Genomic DNA, 22728 nt, shown 5'->3' on the forward strand with positions numbered 1-22728 from the left:
GATTCAAAAGAAACCATAAAGGGGAACAAAGAAATTGGTAAGTGGGGTCTGACTCATCTATACATGAAGAATGAAAGTGGATACTTCAAAAGATTTGCACATAAATACTTTGAAGGAAGATAGGATACATGCCTCTCACATGAATAGTGTGTGGGTCCCACATATACACTATTCATGTGAGAGGCATGTATCTTACATGCATGTAAGATAGAGTTTGCCTTGAAGGAAATTAGAAAAAATCATTCTCATCGTATTTGGGCTTGATGATGCCGAATTCACCCATCTAATATTTGCACACAAAGAATCGAAGTAGATACTTTAAAAGGTTTTACCTATAAAAATATTCTTAATATTTACCAACTGAACACACCGTTTTGATGATGGTTTCTCATAAACAGAAATAAAGAGAGAAACTATTCATTGAACATTAACCTTAAAATTAGCTATTAGTTTGAGCTTGAGATTAAAACCTAATTTGAAAGTATTATTTTAACCCAACTTATTAGGAGTTGTTGATCTCAAGTTTATCTCGTGTCATTTATAAAATAAGGCGAGAGTTATTGTAAGATATAGTCTCTCATGTGAACAGTACTAAAAGTAGACTCAAATGGGATCCACGGTCAAGTTGGTGAGAAAGTTGCACCTTACAGCAACTGTAAGGTAGCAAGCTCCTATAAATAATTTCATAAAACGATTTGTCATTTATAGTATTTATCTATGCATATCTTTTACAGTTATATAAATTTATAGGACGTTATATCGTCTGTTGTTTTAGTATTGAATGTATTGTCTTTTATGATCCATTTATCCCGGGATCATTTGAAGAGAATAATATGGTTTGAGAATTACCAAAGAATAAGCACTAGAATAGAGTTAGGTTTATGTGAGTTTTTTTTTCCTTTTCTTTTTTTTTTAAAAATAATTAGAATGAACGTGTTTGGAAGCTAATATAACAAATTCCTAGGACAAAACGCATGAGTTGATGAGGTCAGACACCCTGAATGAGTGTTAGTTTGCATCGTTGGATAACCGTTTGCTAGAAAATAACATTAATAATGCACTATTTTGTAGAAAAATACAGTTTATGATGAAACCAATTCGATTTTTGGAATAGTGCAAATCGTAATGTATCGATCCAAGTCGATGTTGTAAAATTGAAAGTCTGATTAAAAGTTTCCGAATCAATATCTATGAATTTGTTCAATTTCACTGATATGGAATCCGTTCGAACTGAAAACAAAACCGACTTTAATTAGTTTGAGCACCAAATAACTTTTATTCAAATTAGTGAACCATTAAATGGATAGCTTGGTAGACACCTCCGCTTAATTCTTGAGATTGAGAGGCCAAGTCTCTTGATTCTAATCCAGAATTGGAAGCAATTCTAGCATTATCCTTTTCAGAAACATGGATAGGACATATTTACTTATATATCGTTAAACACAGCTTAATTTTACACGGGAATGCTATGATTGAGTCGATTACGGGATTTATTTAATAAAGGCTCTTCTCCCTTAATCGTAGCTTCAAGTCCTCAACTTGCTCAAGGCCTTTCCTTTTTTTCTTTTTTTTTTAGTTTTAATGATTAGTTCATTCTACATACGTTAATAAACCCATTTTCCCCATTTCACCAATCAAACAAAAGAATTGAGGCCATAACCAATAATCCCCTCAATGCCAAAGTACGCGGCTTTGTAAGTTTGTACGCAAGTATTTACTCAACATGCTCATTCTACTCACCATTCCAGACAAATCATCTATTTCAATAAGATAATAGATTATAAAAATTACTAATCATAATTTTGATACAATCAATATGACAGCTATGGGCTGCCAGGACTTACAATCAAATTAATTACCAAAAATGCAGCCCCCAGACGTCATCCATGATTACAACAACCGCAGAGGATACAAATATAAATTATGGACAACTCTCTTTAAACATGCGAGAGTGATTAACAAATTACCACAGATTCTGCTCTCGCTATCACTCATTTTACTCCTTGTTACGAGAGGAACGATCCTTCCGCTGCCCGCCAAGAATACGAGAGATCTGTAGACCTCTGCTGAATGCTTGGTTGAAGAGCATACGAGTCTGGAATTCTGACACAAAAGGAAACCAAGCAAGGAACGCAACTGGGGTGAACAGAAGCAAACCCATAACAATCTCGTAGCCACGAGCAAGTGTCCTAACTGATCCCCAGAATCCAGCTCGGTGAATAACAGGCTTCAAAGCTTGTGCAATCTGGAAAAACAAATGGGGAAAAGGGGAACAATGAGAAGTGGCATGTGAACTGGTACTTGCCCAAGAAAAATAATCTGAGAGAAAAATATTCCACTTAGCAAGAAAGTAAATAGGATTTAAACAATAAGAAGAGTGCCACAAGTTTTAAAGGCCGTTTAGTCACAATCTGTCCAGCCTTATAATAGCACATTAAAGAGAATGGATGACCGAAACAATTACTTACCAAAAGCATTCCCCAACCAGTGGGCATGAATGCGAGAATACACACAATGATGTCGCGCACTGTCATGTGTGGAAGTGCAATCAAAGTGACCAGGATGGAGATGAAAGTCAAAAATATCAATCCCTTTATCAGTCGGAACACGAGTTGGAAATTTGCACTGAACTTTCGCCGCCCAACAGATACAGTCTGTAGAAAGAAGAGAAATATTTATATAACCATACAGATGATATGTATTTTAGTAGATAGGAAATGTGACTAATTTCTTAAGAATGACTAGAGTATTCTCACGGAACCATAACCAAAATCTGTTATGATAAAAGAATCACGCATTAATTTCACTTGGAGGTAGAAAATCAATTTGCAAACACACGGGCACAAACTAATATCTGATGTGTCAATGAGTGGCAATCGAACCACAGAAATTTCAAAACAACATGCCATTGGTTAAGAGTGTTGAATGGGGAAAGATTTTCCAGAAGTACATTGGAAGCATATCAAAGATTCATATTAAAAAAATAGCACTACTAACCTTCATCACAAACAATACAAGAAAGATCACCAGCCATGATACACCGTAGACCTGTCAACAAGTTAAAGAAAGTGATGTTGGCTATGGCATCTAAATTGTAAGATTAAGCGATAAATGGAGAAAAAAGAGATCAGGATATTACCAGAAAACTTTTAGTGTGCTTTGTCATTTTCAAATGGTACACGAGTCCATACTGATAGATAAAGAACCTTAAAGCTAACACTATCTCAGCTATGATACCACGCTTTCCAGAGTGCTGGAGATGCTCCTGTTCTTCCTCCCACCATGATTCCCAACTTTTCTCAGGTGGTACACCTATGCCTCCTCGGTTACTTATCCACTTATTCCAATCAGTCCAATCATCAACAATCTTTTGCCACTCAAAACCAGAAGGATTGAACAAGAAAGGAGCAAAAAGCCAAGTTCCCACCATAAACCACATAGATATTGTGATTAAGATGTAAGCAACTGCACCTCTGTAAGATTGACCAAAGATTTGGTACACAATAAGCAATATCATCATCTCGATACCCTTAACAAAGTGACTACGCGAGTAAAGCCTGTAGTTGTCAGCAAATTTGGCATGAAAGACCACAAATCCTCGACCTGTCGATCTGTATTTTGCACCACCATGAAGTAATGTCCTTCCATAATAGTGAGTTTTCGTCCCCAAAGAGAATGTGAAAAATACAGGTGCCAACTGCAATTGCATGAGAATAAATTCACTTAACGCAGTTCGGAAACCTCTTTCCAAGCCAATCTCCATCAACATAGGCAAGGACATCATAAATCCAAGTTGAACAAAAGATTGAGAAGCAAGGGCCACTTGAAGAGGCTTATTGTCTCGAATTGCAGGCTGTGTAATCAACCCTTCTTCAAGTCCACTGAGAACAAGATAGAGGCGGCCATAAAGGAATACATATACAGTGAGCACAGTTATCTGCCAAAAGAAGAAAATCAGAAAACAGTGCTCCATAAAACGGTGCTCCATCTCTTTAGAACATTATGAAAGTATGTAAAATCCCAAAAAAAAAGGGGATGCAATGTACCAGAGTACTAAAGTAGAATCCAATTGTGGTAAAATAGCATGACAACATCCGGAAGAAGTCAAACCGGTGTCCAAGCCGATACAGGTCTCGACTCAGCGTCTGCTCTCCATTGCCGTTAGCTATTTTGGCCTCAAACATGGAAATCTGATTTAGACCCACATCCCTCCCCTTTCCAACTTGTATGTATTCATGATGTGTAACATTGCCTTCACGAAGAGTGGAATTGAAGCCTACACTCAATCAAACCAAAAAGTTACTAGAAAGTTCAGATCACCAAAAAAAGAAAAAGAAAAACCACATAACAAGAGAAATACATTTCAGACACCGGCATACCAGCAAAAATGTCTTCACTCAAGTTGATAATCTTGGATGCTTTACTTACACCCCCTCTAGTAAGGTGAAAAAGCCTATCGAATACATCCGGATGACCATAATGGAACCGAACCCTAGATAAAAGGAAACAGAATTATGTCAAAGCTTATAGCCCAAACAAAAGGAAAGAAAATGACATGTATTTATCACAAAGGGACCCTGTTCATAGATCCCAGATACATCTGATTACAGCTCATGCTGAAAAAGAAGAGATAGAAAGGAAGATTTGAATCGAGGAATTTTCAAAAAATGATAACTTACTTTAGAGGGTTGGCTAGCAATCTCTGACCAATAGTCACAAAACTAGTCTCCTGATTTGACATGAACCAAGCAAGCGACGAAACACTGCATCGACAAGCAAAAGAATCAGTAATCAATATCACGGCTAAGACTAAATTACAATGCGATGACAACAAAGTGGCTCATACCTTCCAGTAAATATATGCTCTCGAAGTCCAAGAATTGAAGGGTACCTAACACCATCATGCTTTTTAAGGAATTCTTGCAGTAAATTCCTCATTTTTAAGGCTTCTTCCATGTAATTATCCTGTCGAAATGGAGGAACGTGACTATAGGCTATGAGATGGATGCAATTGTGGGATTTGGTTACAAACACAATCCACCATACCTGGTTCATATCTATTGTTTGCAAGCCTTCTCCACGTGTGAATATAATAGCATGATTTTGGTTTTCCGGCTTCCCCTCACCCAATATAGCAGGTCCCGGAAGTTTTATGCGATAAATAACCTGTATGCGAGCCACAAAATCAATGGAAAATGTCATAATCCCAAAGATTAACAATATCTACTAAAAATATCAACTAAATACCAAAAGTGCAACCAAAAAGATTGACTAAAGAATAAATGACCACCAAGAAAATTAGAATTTAGAATTTTAAAATTTTGAGATTATTTAACAGTTGCTCACAACATACACAGATATTCCAGAAATGCACGTCAATTTTTTGTTCTTAAAGTAATATCGCAATCCACTTGACCAGTCAAAGAGGTCCTGAAGAGTAATCTTCATCAGATCCTACCCCTCAAGTTCAAATGCCACCAACAGAAATAACATCCAACATGATTCATCAATTTTTTAGACTTTCAAAGAATATGTTGCACAGTTTAATGTATACATCTAACTGTAACATTTTAAGGGTCACGACTGTAAATATAACGTGCAAACAACTTCCCATGCACTATGAATTACAAAGGCTAAAGTAGAGATGACAAGACTATACTAGAGATGTGACCAACCTAAAACAAAAGAGTAATAATGTCTTGCTTCATTTCCTCTCAGCTCACACTTTTTGGCCACAATATGTAATAAAATCCCATTCCCATCCCCATTTGCAAAGTGTTTTGTTCAGTTGAAATTATGCCAACTAAAGTGCCCATGTGATACCAGAAAATCTGGATTGCACTATTTAGTGCCTTGCTTTCACCACCGACAAAAGCCAAAGTCATTTGCAGTAAAAATAGGGTGTGTCTCTCAAAGTTGAGCAAATTATTGCAAAATAAAAGACAATCAGTAAAAACTTAGCTGTTGCTATCAAAACCCAGTTTAAAGAAAGATAACTAATGCCCATAGAATCAAAATATCTGTTTCATAAAGAGTGTGCCAATTAAGGATCAACTTTATCAATTAGCAAGATAAGCGGTAATCAACACCGACTCCAAGGCAGAAGAACTGTGTTAATGAGTAAATGCTTCAAGAAACTATCGATTATATTGATACGCGATTGACGTAAATAATAAGATATGATTTTCCAATTGATAAAAACCATTGCCACATGGGATAGCATACACAAATAATACTGAAATTTTGAGTCATGTTCAGATGAGATATTAGATTGAGCTTTACCTGGTCCAGATTTTGCACTGGAATCGACGAATCCTTTGACTTTGGAACAGCCTTTACTAAAGCAGAGTAATAGACCTTTTGGTTGATCTTTTTTGATCTGTCTTTGCTAGGTTCTTCAACCTCATCAATGTATGCAACACGGAGTGATGGATATCTACCAATTCAAAACGAATGTGTCAACCAATTTAAGGAAATTCAAAATTGCTCTGTTACAACAGATTAATCCAAGATGTGTTATCATAATCCTCAGATAATCAGGCAGTTCATAGTGAATTGACTGGTAAAAGCAACTGCAGCTAGTGACTCAACAAGTAATTAATCGCAGACACATACTTTGTCATCAGCTTCAGAATGTCTTGTGCACGAGCATCACCAGATCGCTTGTGAATACCATATAGTTGGCAAGAAACCACATATGTGAATTTCATATCAGCTACTGCCTGACATTGCGTCAACAACGACCTTTCCCCCTTGTCATCCGAATTCAGTTCTATTGCCTTATAGCCTTCCATCAAATCTAAGCAGATACAGCATTCAGACAAAGTAATGCAAACATCAATTATTTACTGACAATAATTTGAATGAGAAAATAAAACAAACATATCTTATACTTTAATAAATGTAATAAGCACCCAATTAATTATTCTGCCATTTCCAATAGAGAGTAATTACCTTCATGCTTGGCCATATCTAGAAAGGCCTGAAGCTCCAAAGCTTTCCGATAGTACATCATACCTCTTACTGAAATTTGCAAGTAGTATCAGTTGGTTGCAAGGCAAATGACAATTATGAAGACAATTCTAACCAAAGTTGTACGAGTACAAAAACAGAGAAAGAGACAAACAAATAAAATACCAGTCCTGGTTAAAGTTTGGCCCCTGTATGATGCCCAGAGACGAAGTTCTTCTTCCAATTCATCAGATCCTTTAAGTTCTTCTTCATTATTGCATTTAACTCGCTCAAGAAAGTTGGTCCATTCATCTGAAGTTATTGATGAGAAATACTTACTGATGGGAGACATTTTCTCAAAGATGAAATTTGAGTTAAAAATTTTCTACAATGAGGCCAGCAATAGGAGCAAAACAAAAACCTGGAAAAATCTTTTGCAGATAGAAGAGGATTGAAACACCATCTTCATTGTGGATTTCAAGGTCACGCAAGGAGAAGAGAACTTCCTCAGTGTAGTAGGGAGTTAAAACACTGCCAGGAGAAAACAAAAAATAAAAACATAAGAACTGCATGAACTAACTAGCTAATACTGATGTTGCATAATCATTATCAAGTCATTATCTGTCCAGTTTTTTTTTAAAAAAAAATTATTATATTCATTTGGCGCAGTTTGGCTTGTCAGATAAATAATTCACCACACATTTTCATGTATAAAACAGCTTCAGTTTCCAGTAGCTGCATACTTTAAATTCGTGAAATTGAGACTTGGCAAAAAATGATTCTATGCTAGTGCAGTCAACATGGTGCAACAAGAGATAATAATTTGATTACCAATTAATGTTGCCTAGCTCCTCATTAACTTCATTACCAAAAATGACTAAGATTCCACTGATTTTATTCTGGTGACTAATGTTATTTATTATTGACCAGTACTTTGACGAATAGAAAAAATGAATGCATATGACTTAAGAATAATAAAATGTTGAGGATCAGAAATAGTAAATTTATTAAAGTTCTATTAAGTTCATAAATACTAACAACATATGATGGCTAGCACATACTTAAACTTTCAATCCAAATTGTCATGAAAAGTGTCCACAACCAGAACTTCACGGCAAAGGATATTAAACTAGTCTTATTTACCTTTATGATACATGCACACAAAATATATGATTGACAGTAGCAAATTTCTAAGATCTTACTCCTTTCACAGGTCATAACACAATAAGCATCTTTTTCCTACCATCAAGCTCACAGAATGGCAATGACAAATATAAATTTTGAAAATAATGGAAAAAGTAAAATCAATCCCTGCGTGTCAGAATGCCCCAACCTACTGATGCCAACAAACTAATAGATATTAATATCATGTGAAAATTAAGTGGCAACCATGACCATAGGGTAATCCAAATAGCACAACTGGGGGATGGGAGGCTCAGCTGAACTTGTTTGAATCAGTGAGATACATCAGTACTTCCCATTAAATGCAATGCCATGGGCAAACAAATGAACAGAAAGAAAGCTTACGAGAAAGAAAGCATGTTGCGAACTTTAGGCGCTTCAGGCATGTCCATAAACAATGAATTTGAGAAGAAAGAAATGCGCCTTCTAGCTTCTAAGTTGGATGGTACATCCATAGCAGACTCTTTTGTGGTAAGTAACAGATAAAGCCGTTTGATCTGAACATAAAAGAGGTAAAAAAGGTTATATGTAGATAAAAGTTGGGGTTAAGTACATTGTGAAAGTTCTGGACCCACCTTCTCTTTCCAAGCTTCTGTCTCCGGTGCAGGGAATCTGATAGCTCCAGATGATGCAAATAACTGATACCGTTGTTCAAGAGGAACCAGCCCTTCATGCCCAGATCCGCCGTGGACTGACTCTACCAGACTGTTTTAAGAAAGATGAAAGCTTCATAAGAAACGAACTGCAGTTTAAATATGCTTAAACAGAGCAGTTTAAATATGCTTAAACAGACAATCACATCAAGATATAAAACCTGGATATATGGTCCTCCATCATTATATCTCTTGTAACAACCTCCAGCATATCCTGGAATAGAATAACAACCTGATCCCTGTCCTCCTGTTTATTATCTAACTGCAAAAATGAAAATAGCTGATTTAGCACTGCCATACCTAGATCAATTGTACTAGAAAATAGCCATAATACAAATACATTGGTGCATACCAAATATTTGATCAGCTTCACAAAGTGGTCATAGAGGCTAGGAAGAGAACTCATCTTGTATTCACTAATCAGGTTACCGGCTTCTATGTGTCTATCAACTTCAGAAAATATGTCATCTATAACCCTAAATAATATAAGGAAAAAGTGAAAACCACAGTGACGTTAGAAAATGCTAGACGTGACATCATACCAACCTTAACAAACCAAAATGCAACAAAGCAAATTGAGTACGTTCTTACCTTTTCTCGTTTCCTTGAACCAAGAACTTAATGATGTTCCTAAATGAAGCATAACACTCCTTGACAGCACAGGACATGTAATCATCAGCCTCAATTCTCTTTTTCAGTTCTCGATCCTTGCCATTACTGTCTTTAGCCATGTCTAATGCTATTGGTATCTACAGAGAAGAAAGACTGTTAGTGCCTCAACAGGCAGGTTTTAACGTTCTTTCAAACTATAGTGAAGCAAACCTTGCTAGCAAGTAAGAACGGAGGCCACTGAATAAGGCCCAAATCACGGTCAGCCCAATATGGAACAAGTAGCAGGTTCATTTCCCTGAAGATAGAAAACAATCAAGCTCACAATAAGAGGTATTTACAAGTTTTTGCAACATCCATAATCAGCAATGTGATGCAGAAAAATATCACACACCTATCACTTATAAGATCTTCCTCTCTGAAGCTAGTGATTACTTTGTTCCAGAGCTGAGCAAATCTTGCAGCCTCTTTTTCTTTGTTAGACGGGATCTGCAGAAACCCAATGCATATAATTCAAGATAATGGCATTTTATGATATTCTTCAGCTAAATAATGAAGCCATGAACAGTATAAAATGCATAAAAATTTTAACCTCAGCAAAGTTGCGAGACAAAGTGGCCCTCAATCCTTTCTTCTTTGGCTCACTCCTCTCTTCAGGAATCAAACAACCATTAAAAGCACCAGGCAGTGATTGAAAGCGAGACCTTAGCATTCCTAGTGTTCGAATCTGGAATGGGTAAAAAATGCTTAAGCGACACCATACAGACATCAAGAAAGTAAAAATAATTTCTATATGCTGATGTGAAGGGTTCAATATAGAACAGCACATTGCAGGTAAAAGTTTTCTTGAATGGCATGGATTTTGAAATGCATGTATAAAACTGGTTGCCTTCTGTATAAGCAATAATAAGTTTTAAGTACTTCATACAAACTGAGATAGCACGTGAATTGTCATCTAAACATGACAACCGATGACCTCATGAACATATTGGCAAAATAAATGAATAAATAAATAACCTTAATCAAATTGGAGAAGCAAACATAAAAATGAAAGATTATAATGCTACAGCTTAAGCTAGTATGTAAGAGTTCAAACAATAGTATCAAGCTCCAACAGGTCCACTCACATGGACCACAATTATCAAATAGTATTGCCATATGGGCCAAGCCGGTGTAAAGATAGAAAACAGAATTAAAGATAAATATAATCATGTGGGAAGGTTCAGCACAAGACCTCTTCATTAAAACTAGCTCTAGTACCATGTTAATTCGCCACTTGACCAAAAGCTTAACTCTACTATGCTCTAACAGAGATGATAAGAAAACGAATGCAAACTTGATTCAGAATTCAGAGGGAATGCAGTTTGATTAACCTCTCCAAGACGACGAAATGCACCATAAATGCCTCCAAATATTGTAGAGAATATGGCATACCAAATCTGGGCATCCATAAAATATACCTATAAAGTGAAACATATATATATATATATATTAGAACTTACACTATACCAGTGGAACGAAACAGATATTGGGTAAGCAACAAAATAGGAACTCATACAAGAATAATCGGAGCCCACAGAGCAATCACAACCCCAATATTGTTCTTTGCTGCAAAGTAAATAAGAAAATTATAAACATCCCCTTCTTTAAGATGAATGAGGTCACAAAGTAAATGATGTATCGTCATGTTCATTACCACGAGGAAAAAATTCATGCCACTGGAAATCGGTTATCCGTACACGCATGATGTCCTTTGTTGGACCCACCAAAGGTTTTATCTGCAATCAAAACAGGATTCTAAAGTTAAGCCAAATATAGAATAGAAACACAGCTATAATAGCACAGTAGTCAAATTTGCAGTAGCAGTTCTTAAGAATAAAATCAACCAAAATAGTTTTGGGGCACCTCAGATTGTTTGCTTCAGCATTACCTCAACCCTTGTTCTCTATTGTCAGTTTTGAAGAACCAATAGTCCTAAAACCTTATGCTAACATTAAGTCAAATTCTAACAAACTCCCTCATGTGCATGGCCAAATTCACCGAGTGTATTCTTCATGTGAATCCAAGCACAATAATACACATGAATTGAGCACATGGTCAACTTTTCAATATTTATGTGTATGTTTGGATTGATGAAATGTGCCTGTTAGAGGTAGAAAGTGTAGTACGATTTCAGGCAGCTTAAGGTTTGAGGGTTTAGGATTATCCAGGTTAAGTGGATATCTTGTGTTCTGATTTTATTAATATGCCTGAACTCATATGTCATATCCAAGTATGTATGCTTTTGAATCCACATGACAGTCTGTTGATTGAATTCAACCATACATCAGAATGGTGTGTCAAGAGTAAATATCCCATTGTTGGATTCATTTTCTCATCAGCTTAGCTTCTGGATTGCTGGTATATCAACAGTCTTAATAGTCTTAGCAAGCTTATATACTTGTTATATCCCTTTATTGATAACTAGCTCAAATTTACAATGGAGATTCCAAGTATAATGAAAAAACAAACCTCAATGTAGTAACTAAAAGCCAACTTTGTAATTATAAGAAGAACCCAGAATAGTGTGTACCTGAAAGTGCAAAGAAAGAAAATCAGAAATCAAACGCAGCAAAAAGATATTTTCAAGATTAATTTCACATATGATTTAAGTTTAAATTTGAAATTCTCACTTGAAGAGAGAAAATGCGCTTTCATGCATTCCCCTTCCAACATAGAGCCTAGGCTGCAAGACGCAAAACATTAGGCATACTCATAAATGAACCACAATACGACAATAATAAGCAGATCATTTCTGTCTCAATCAAGATATCCTCAACATAATGCCTGACTAACCATAAAGAGAATAAGTGTTCAAAGGAAAATCTACAAACCTGTGACCACCACATTATGAGCATTACAATCCTGTAATTGGACCTCTCCAGCACCCGACGAATGAATGGGAAAAGAAATAAAACAGCAGATAGCATATTTGGTGACAAATAGATAACAACAGCCAAAATGAACAAGGAGGGTGAATTTGCAGTACTGCCAAACCAACTTTTGATGGTTTGAGCAAACCCCGGAGGATTCTCCCATGTATAGGCATAAGTGACCGGTAGCACAATCACCCATGCAGCAGCTGAGACAACCTTCAAAATATATCTCAACTTAACATGAAATGACATGCTTCGCCGTGCTTTCCAATTGAGTATCACATCAAGGATAGCTGAATCATATACAGAAATCCAATTTAATAAAGATGTTCAATATATAGTAAGATTGATTGATTGATTGATAATGGTTTCTAACCGATCATTCAGCATGAAAATAACTAGACCATGAGTTCATGCTGTTTAACTATTATATGGACGAATAGAAATGGGGGAAAGGGATTATGAATGTTTAAGATCATCCACTGTAGACAAATTTAAACAAAGACAACAAGTGGGGAGCGTGATAGAGCAGATAAGAATTTCCATCTGATAACTAGAGCAACGGGTACCTTGAATTTACAGAAAGAGGCTTAAATACCACTCATACAGGACACACCAGTGTGATGATAATTCAGAAAACATCTCAAAGACAATGAGCAAAATATATACTGTCTGTGATTACCTTGCCCAAGCTTGAGTATTGCTGCAGTTATGAATACACTCAATACTTTCTTGAATACATCAACTTCAAATATTGAACTCGGGTTCCCCGAACCATTCCAAGCAACAATAATCATGACCTTGTACAAAACAACCACCATCAGCAACGAAATTGTGAGATTAAACATATGAAAAGAAAAATTATGGAAAATAAAAAACAACAAAGCAAAAAGAGATACCTGTAAGCATAGAATGAAGAAACTCCACATTCGATCAAAGCTTCTGAAAATATGCCAGAACGAGCGTATCTCTACAAAATTAACCTTCCCCAGCCATCGATCTCTATTAGCTGGTTTGTTATCCTAAACATGAAGACAATCAATCACAATTAATGACTTTGTGGAACTGTACTTCATTCCTAATAAACAACACACTTAGAAGCATCAAAGAAACTGCTTATATTCATCCAAAATAGAGCATCAAAGAAGCTGTTTGTATTCATCCAAAATAGATTTGTTGACTTGCCACCAGCATAGTACTACCATTAAACAGATGAATGGAATCTACTGGATACCATTATGTGAACGGATGGGGAAGAGAAGTTGCATTGAAAGGCACAAACTAACTTCTTATGTAGCATCTTATTAGTACTTAAAAATAATTCTAGGTAAGCCATTAGAGAGGGCACTAAACAAGAGAGTACTTGCTCAAAATAAAAGAATGCCAAATTCTCCACAGCGATTTACCCATGGAGTTGAAAACCAATGTCACCAGCATAAAGTAATAATAGAACCAAGTTTCTCTTGAAGAAATTAATTTTTTTTTTCTTTCATGAGTGTGTTAAACTGATAATTTTGGTGGTAAATCAATATGACATTAGAACTTAATTAACCAAGAATCGCTAGTTATGTATGGATATGTTTGAATCCACATGGCAACTTTGTTAATTAAATTTGGCGACGAACATGCAGGGAATCTTAGAATTTATGTACCATTAATGGATCATTGCCCATCAACTTAAGCTTCCGAGTACTGGTGTATTACTATTGTGAAGTGGGTTGTAGATTCTTTGTTTTTAGAATGTGACACGTGGAGAGGTAGGGAGTGATGGCTTATGAATAAGGTCTTGAAAACTGGATTTATTTGGATCATATTTTAAGATTTATCAGCACATGAATTTTTGGAGGGAGCTTCAATGCAAATCTAATTGGTTGGGCAGAGTTTCGAAATTATTTTTTTTTTTCTTTCATGAGTGTGTTAAACTGATAATTTTGGTGGTAAATCAATATGACATTAGAACTTAATTAACCAAGAATCGCTAGTTATGTATGGATATGTTTGAATCCACATGGCAACTTTGTTAATTAAATTTGGCGACGAACATGCAGGGAATCTTAGAATTTATGTACCATTAATGGATCATTGCCCATCAACTTAAGCTTCCGAGTACTGGTGTATTACTATTGTGAAGTGGGTTGTAGATTCTTTGTTTTTAGAATGTGACACGTGGAGAGGTAGGGAGTGATGGCTTATGAATAAGGTCTTGAAAACTGGATTTATTTGGATCATATTTTAAGATTTATCAGCACATGAATTTTTGGAGGGAGCTTCAATGCAAATCTAATTGGTTGGGCAGAGTTTCGAAATTAATTTTTTTTTTCTTTCATGAGTGTGTTAAACTGATAATTTTGGTGGTAAATCAATATGACATTAGAACTTAATTAACCAAGAATCGCTAGTTATGTATGGATATGTTTGAATCCACATGGCAACTTTGTTAATTAAATTTGGCGACGAACATGCAGGGAATCTTAGAATTTATGTACCATTAATGGATCATTGCCCATCAACTTAAGCTTCCGAGTACTGGTGTATTACTATTGTGAAGTGGGTTGTAGATTCTTTGTTTTTAGAATGTGACACGTGGAGAGGTAGGGAGTGATGGCTTATGAATAAGGTCTTGAAAACTGGATTTATTTGGATCATATTTTAAGATTTATCAGCACATGAATTTTTGGAGGGAGCTTCAATGCAAATCTAATTGGTTGGGCAGAGTTTGAACAGGGTGAATACAGAGAGAAGGAAATAAAAAGACCTTATTTAACAAGTGTTGCTACCTCGCTTTTTTCGAAACGGAGCTGTTCAATAGGTAGACCAAAGAAATCAGCATCTGCACGCATAGGCCAACCTAACCGGAAACAATCAACTGACCTGTAATTAAAGAATGGTAAATTAATCTCTAAAAGCATATTTACCGAAAAGGAAAAATGCAACAAGTGGAAGTCTAATACCAGAAGTATTCGTTTAAATCATCATAATTCCTCCATTGAGAATGTTTTGATTTTCCTCGTTTGCTTCTTTCAGCTTCCTGTCAAGCAACCAATTCATAATGGTGCTTTCCAATAAATGGAATAATGATACAATAAATAGAAACAAAAAGGAATACAAGACGCTCAAAATTTTATTGTCAGAGAAAATAAAACCGCATGCATACCCTGGCAATTACTTCATAGATAGGGGTAACAACTTTTCTCAAGAAAGCTTCATCTTCACCTCCGTAAGCTGGTTTCACATTCTCTCCAGTCATGGGACTGACGTTTCCAGCAAGCATACCATACAATTCAAATGCCATCTAAAATACAAACAGCAAAGGGCATAAGCACTTCACATTACTTAAACCAGAATATATTCAAAAGAGCATTTATCTGGAGGTGACAAAGTAAGAGGTCAAGAGCATTGAAACAAGCCTCCAAAGGACATATTCAACTTTGGCTCTTTGCAAGTTGAGAACACCAACCTATCTATTACCTCCTTTGAAATTTTCTACTAAAATCAATTACAATAGACAATTTGGCAAGCTAACATTAAAACATTTGATAAACATTCAGAATAAAACAATTTTGTAATAACAATCCCAACAGAGTCAACCGAGCTCTCAAAAGTTATAAATGCACCATTAACAATATCTTGATCTATGACCACTGGGCGACTGCAGTTCAAATCAATTCAGAATCATGATGTCTCAACCTCTTAGATTCACAAGTAAGATGGACTACAGCTGTCAGTTAAATCTCTCCTAATTAGGATTCCACTTCAAAGATAGTGTAAAAGCACTGCAATCATTTTGATGCACATTTCTATTGCCATTTTGACATATATGAGGAGGTGAAGTATCAAGAGATGACACAATCTGGAAACATACATGATGGTAAATATAACACAGGCATTCTGGCATGAATCTCAAGTTTGCAGCTTCTCCCCATATAAGAAGATAAAGACCCATGTATAGTAATTTACGCTGTTGTACATCTTGCTGAATGGTTGGTAACCTGCAGGATTTGAGCCACAGGAAGGGTTACAAAAGCATAACAAGTTCATATAAAATCATTTGACTCCATGACAGACACCAATAGGTTTCTCAATAAGTTTCAACTCAAGGCTTTTGAGTATAGAAATAGGATTCATTCCCGGTTAGATTAATGGATTGGTCTCCTCTGTGTTATACGCTTCTGTTGGTGGTTGGTAATTTCTCTTTTAATCCTTTAGAGGAGGCGGGAAGACTGGATTGAGAAGTCTTTTTCAAGTCTTTCTGTAATTGGTTGCATAGTCCTTCTTTACCTTCTTGAGATATCTCAGATGTCTGGATGGTAAATATCTCAAGCAAGATCCACTGCTGGCTTGGTCTTTATACTCATTGAAAACTCGCAATCTCATATTTCAAAAAAGACATAATATTTATTAATCTCCTTGGGTATTATGTATCACAATGATGTAAAATGTATGATCACATATTTCTCCAAGCTACATTGTTGTTTGAACTTTTTAAGCATACAACTATATCAGGGGAGACATTATCTTCTTGAGTTACTTTCTTTATTGAAAATTGTCTGCTCTTGATGGTGGTAGTATGGCCCTAGTTTTGTGAAAATGCTACTTCGTTGCATTATTTAGAATAGAAAGATCTCTGCTTGCAGGGAAAAATCGGATTTCCAGGCTTGCTTTGTTGCATCAGTATAGGCTTTAGTTTTTAGGGGATGATGCTTCAAAAATTTTTATCCAAGAAAGTTAGGATGCTGCTATTAGACAGTTATATATATTTTTTTACTGCCTTCAAGCTACTGTTTCAGGAGCTTATGTTGTATCCACTCCCCTTTTGATGGACTGCTGGTTCATCCTTTTATCATATCCAAATGAAATCCGCCTTATCATGTCAAACACATAATATTTAGGTCAAATCTAAGTTGATTTAACTCATATTCATCTCAAAACTATATCAACATCGAATAACAGAATCAGCAAACAGCTCATTAAGCCTTACCAAAGACTACTTTTCCGATCCAAGTACTTGCACCATCTTTTGTAGTTCTTGAAAAGCTTCTTCATCACATCTGTCAGTGCTCTATCATCCAACTGAACAAAGAAAAAGAAATAGCCAAAAACATATAACATGAACCCTCTCATATACAAAATAGAGAAAAAAAAAATTCAAATGAAAACCAGAAACTTGACGACAACAATAACACCTGACCATCATTCACTGTTTCATAGTGGACTAAGGGGAAAAAAGAAACAAAACATATCCCTAAGATGTAGTAGCAAGGAAAAGGAAAAACCTTGGGTTGTTGATCAGGCTTTGGAAACTGTCGGATATGCACATTTGCAAGGAGTAAGATCAGGTGCTCTCTCTGATTTGCCACATTATCTTTCTGTGTAATTATGAAACTAACCAGTGAGCATAGATCAAGAAAAATGGAATGTGCTTGTCATCATATTTGATAAGAGAACTTCAAAGAAAACCTTGCAAGCTGCAGAATCATTGATAAAACAGATAATTCTGTTCACTTATTTTACCTGAAACCCAAACATTTCCTGAAGCCAATCTAGAATGTCTTCGTCTTTCTTTTTATTGTGCTCATTGGGCCAAGGAAGACCCCTGGTGTAACGAAGAGCAAGAACTGCTGCTTGAATCTGCAATTATGATCAATTAATTGAATTTTACTAAAACAAGCGAAACCTAAAGTTGACAGACAAGGTGCAAGTTGGAAGCAAACCTCAGGATATCTCATAATTGCCTGATTTGCACTGTCAGGATCCAGAGGAAGGATATTGTAAGGAACATAGATCTGTGTTTTCTCTGCAACTTTATCTTGAGCTTCCAAAATCTGTATAAACGGTAGTCAGTACTTCTATCAAATATGTAAGTAGAATATCTGGTAGTAGTAAAAAGGCATTCAGAGACTCTAACTGTCAAAAGATATGAGATTGTTTCACCTCACGATCAACTTCCATTGACTCTGTCAAATTTACGGCCTTCAAAACCTCAAAGAGAACATTCGCAGTTTGGTAGGCCTTGGTAAGCTGTGCACTGCATATTAAAAGAACAATGACTATCAGATACAAGAGAAATAGTACTTCCCAATCAAATCCCCAGAAAGAATTTCATCATATTATCATGTAAAGAGAATTGTGAAAGCCTTAGAACTCACCGATCAGCTTTATCAGCAGCATTTTGCAAGGCTTGAATATACTTTTTGTAGTAATGTTGATAAAAACTCTGCATTTCACGTGCATCACTTTTTTTCCCTCTTTCCATATATGTTGGAGCATTCTCCTGCAAGGCAGATACATTAATAAAGCCCCTCCAGAAACCAAAATATATGTCAACAATGAGAAGAAGAAACAAATTGCCAAAAGTAATGATAAGTTCTAGTGAAGGTGCAGATACTGGATAAACATTTTCCTCAGGGCGTACAAAGGATTTACTCGTGGCATACACACTCTCTAGCTTTAAACGGATTTACCCATACCAATCCTTGCTTACAGCACAAATTCATCATCATATCTGTTTTATGTGCTCCTGCAAAATTTGAACTTAAACAATATTTTGGACACTATTTGTGAACGATTTTTATCTTGACACATATCAATCCCGAACACCAGTTCTCAAATATAATCACATAAACTATTAGCACATGTATGAATTCTTAAACAAAGCGAAGCTATATTACCATCCGCAAGTAATAAAGCACATAAGAAAAAGGGAAAATGATTGGCACCCAAGTAAGAAATAAGTTCATTCTTCAAACGATATATTAAGTAAGTTCTTCAAACACCTAAACAAAAAAATAATAAAAGTAATGCATACCCTTTCAAGACGTTGAAGGAGGGCAGTTTTAAACTGCCGAACACCTCGACCACTAGAAGTGGGGTCCAGCCTATGCGCTTTCTCAAAGGCATAAAAACGGCCTGCATACAGACCCCAAATCATAAGAATTGTATAAACAGAAATGAAAAAAACTAAATGTCAGCAATAAACTTAAGATTAAGAAGTTCGTAAGTACATCTGCATTGACAAATAAAAAGAACAATTGATGACATGCAAACAAAAGCCAAAGTGGAGAAAGATTAGCTCGTCACAAATACGAAGGTAGAAAGCATATGCATTCAAGTCATCGCTTCCTAGAGAAACAAATAAAGTGACCCCACATTCTTCGAGAATCAGAAAGATCCTTTTCCAGTTTCAATTTGTTCATTTGGAATCTGGGTTCTTCTACTTCATTTTTATTTACTTATTTCTTTATTATTTTTTTCCCTCGCTTTTCTTTTTTTATTTCTTTTTTATTTTTTATTTATTCCCTTCCATCATTCCTTAAGTCCCATAGGTTTGATCCTATAGAAAATTATCCATTTTCTTCATAAACAAAGGGTACGAAATAGATCGGGTTGATTTATAGACACTATCATAAACAAGTTTAATTTCCACAGGAATGTAAAAACGAACTCTACTCGAGACACATGTAACTTATTTTAATTAAACTACAGTGAGCTAAGTTAACTGAAATTACCCAAAATAAGTGTAATCACGTATCTTAAATAGATAGGTAAGGATCAATAAATACTATTAAGGCCTCCCTCACATACAAGGCTAGAATTCTCAGTAACAAACTCATCACATGGATCCAAAATTGGGCCTTCTTGACTGTATTATTGCAGTTTAATTAATGGAATGGGGCATTTTTTCAAGTTTGGGCATAATGATGCTTTGTAAAATAGGGTTTGATACTAATGAATCATCATTGATCTGAAAAATATAGGCTAATTGTAATGGCCACCACAAATAGCATATAAGTTCTGAGAATCTAAAATCAGTGGAACTTGTTGTTTAATAGGTTCTGGTTTTATACAGGCTCATATTGAAAGAACTGCAATTAATTAGTTAAAAAAGTTATTGCATCTAAAATTTATTATTTGTTCAAATGCATTTGTAAGGTGTAGTTACTTCCTATTTTCCAGAAGGTTATATCAGAATAAGCTAAGACTATAAATTGCCACAAGAATAGCAACTAAGTAATAACCAATAACATGCAAATGACACATGAGCTTACAGAGATAAGCAACTCTTGGATTGCTGGATTCAACTTCATTAGCCACACGTAGAATCGGTGCAATCTCAGAAAGTGATGAGGGCACGACCTCACTATCAAACATTGACTCTCCAAGATTCCCTGCCGTTTGCGTCCGCATGATCCGCCTCTGCGGTGGAGGCTGATCAGGGCCCCCTCCTCTCGACGACATTTTCCTCGAATCACACGCTCAGAATACACCCCTTTTTCCTATAAAATTTCAAACCAAATCATCATTAACAAGTCCCAACTCTCCATTACATGAACAAAATCACACGTAACTTAAAAGATTTTTTGAAAGCAATTAAAATCTTGAACCTTCAAGCAATAGAAACTCAGGATTTGAGCACAACGAGAACTTGAATAAAGGCAAAAGCCAAAGAGAGAATTATAACTTCATTATATACAACTTCAAGATTCAAGTTTAGGTAAATCTCTTATCAAAAATCAGAAAATAAATAAACAAATACAGGGTTAACAGAAAATGCTGAAAAATCAGATACACAATGCAGAGACAATTTTAAAAATTTTAACAAAAAAACTGAAAGTAAGCATCTAACAACACATCAAAACGACATCACTGTGATATTTTAAAAATAAAATAAAAATACAAAAATGTGAATAAAGAGAGAATGTGGGTTAAATAAATTATCATTACCAGCTGATGAAGAGGAACAGTTTAAGGTTGTAGTGAATCTGACATCTGCAACAAGCAAAAATAAATAAAATAAATTCATTTTTAATTTTAAAAAATGGATAAATAAATAAAATAAGGAGTAAATGAGAAAATGGAGAGAGATGAAAGAAGAGAAAGTGAGTGAGGTGCTTACAAAGAGAAAGTAGAAACCCTAAGGGAGAGAAAGTGAAGAAGAGAGAGAAAGTAAGAGAGCGTGTGCTGAAACTTTAAGCTACTTAGCAAGGAAGGAAGTTAAAGAAGCAGCAAACGATAGCGGCTAGGGGAGATGGAGCTAATATTAGAAAAACAAAAATAAAATAATTATTTTTTAAAAAAGAAAAGGGAGTTACTGAGAGAGTGAGGAATTTGTTTGACTTGTTTTACTACTGGAGGTCTTTGTTTGGGGAGGGAGGCTTGGAGTTGGGGGTTATTGACGAGAATGCCACTCTGGCAGAGTGGATTCCGGGTTCGATTTATTTGATTCTTTGTTGGTAGATCTCATAGTTAGTTTTTGGGAAAGTGATCTGTGTTTAAAAGTTCATAAAAAGATTTGAAGGATTTAGCATCTTCTAAAATATTTATCACTTACTATTTTTTAAAAAAAATTCAGCATATTGTTCAAAGTAATTTATTGATTAAACACATGTTTATTATATTCGACTCAAACCCAAAAATTAAGTTTTGGTAAAATTATCTATTAACCAGTGCTCCTAAGTTTTTCTATTAATTAAATAGTATTTGACGAAAAAAAAAAAGTGTGCAAAGATTATGCTAATTATTGGATGAAGTACTTCTCAAATAATTGAAGGTATTCTTATATTTATTTTATATGTTTGATTAAATTACAAGAAAAGTTGTTTAAAATTATAAGATCGCATATATGTAGAATAATTAAAAAAAATTAGAATGATTAACAAGAAATACTATTAAAAATATTTTTCAATATTACCTTTTAGTCTTGAAATAAAAAAGACACAATATTATTTTAGTACTTATTGGATAGGCAGAAGATATGAGATATCTTTAATTCCATTTTAAGTCAATAAACATACCTTAGGAAAGACATTCAATTTTATTTTTAAATACTACTATAGGAGTATGTAATTCTCAATTGAACATGTTCGTGCATAAAATATTTTGTAATGCATCTTAAAGAATGACTTCCAATGATTTACTTTGATTTTTTTCTTTTTTCTTTTTTTACGTTTTTCTTTTTACACGAAAAAATTACAAATTTATTGTAATTGGAAATGTATTTTCACCTTTTTACAATTTAATGTCACATACCAAAATGAAGAAAGTGTTCCGCAAGTTTTTTTTTTATTACATGAGATTATTGCTCAAATTACAACTCATATTACATGAGATTATAACTGATATTTACAAATCAAACTATTATTGAGATTAATTTATATCAATACTAATAAAGCACTGTTCAAAATTTAACCCTTATAAATATTCGAGAAATGTCTGCGTACAACTGCCAGTAAATTGTAATGGTAAATACGGGCAAAGATACGCACATTTTGCCAAAACAAAATGCTGCGTACAACTGCCAGCATGTTACAGGGGTTGTCTTGTAATAACATGTAAAAGATGAAGGCATTTTGGTCATATTACTACGTGATTCGAATTTCGAAAAGGTGGAAAAAGAAAAGGTTCATAAAGAGCCAAAGCTA

General features: G+C 35.1%; 1 protein-coding gene across 1 annotated transcript; it reads right to left on the reverse strand.

Moving 5' to 3' along the window:
• Positions 1–1758: 1758 nt before the first annotated feature.
• Positions 1759–21365, reverse strand: LOC102611841 (callose synthase 3). The gene is made up of 44 exons (XM_006492601.4): positions 21204–21365; positions 21032–21076; positions 20356–20583; positions 19116–19216; positions 18457–18581; positions 18242–18335; positions 18022–18132; positions 17822–17938; positions 17584–17676; positions 17289–17380; positions 16173–16299; positions 15465–15602; positions 15262–15338; positions 15088–15181; positions 13210–13332; positions 12993–13110; positions 12269–12603; positions 12068–12120; positions 11907–11967; positions 11092–11173; positions 10954–11003; positions 10769–10855; positions 9988–10122; positions 9790–9884; positions 9609–9693; positions 9378–9535; positions 9139–9262; positions 8948–9048; positions 8709–8838; positions 8479–8630; positions 7373–7482; positions 7138–7263; positions 6955–7023; positions 6616–6799; positions 6283–6436; positions 5047–5166; positions 4847–4965; positions 4680–4763; positions 4380–4492; positions 4047–4276; positions 3140–3937; positions 2998–3048; positions 2469–2654; positions 1759–2245 (listed from the first exon to the last, which is right to left on the reverse strand). Exons 3-44 carry the CDS (start codon positions 20543–20545, stop codon positions 1997–1999), a joined length of 5841 nt encoding a protein of 1946 aa, XP_006492664.1. The 5' UTR covers positions 20546–20583; positions 21032–21076; positions 21204–21365; the 3' UTR covers positions 1759–1996.
• Positions 21366–22728: the final 1363 nt, after the last annotated feature.

The sequence above is a fragment of the Citrus sinensis genome, chromosome 2 (genome assembly GCF_022201045.2).
Source record: "Citrus sinensis cultivar Valencia sweet orange chromosome 2, DVS_A1.0, whole genome shotgun sequence".
Classification (NCBI taxonomy): domain Eukaryota; kingdom Viridiplantae; phylum Streptophyta; class Magnoliopsida; order Sapindales; family Rutaceae; genus Citrus; species Citrus sinensis.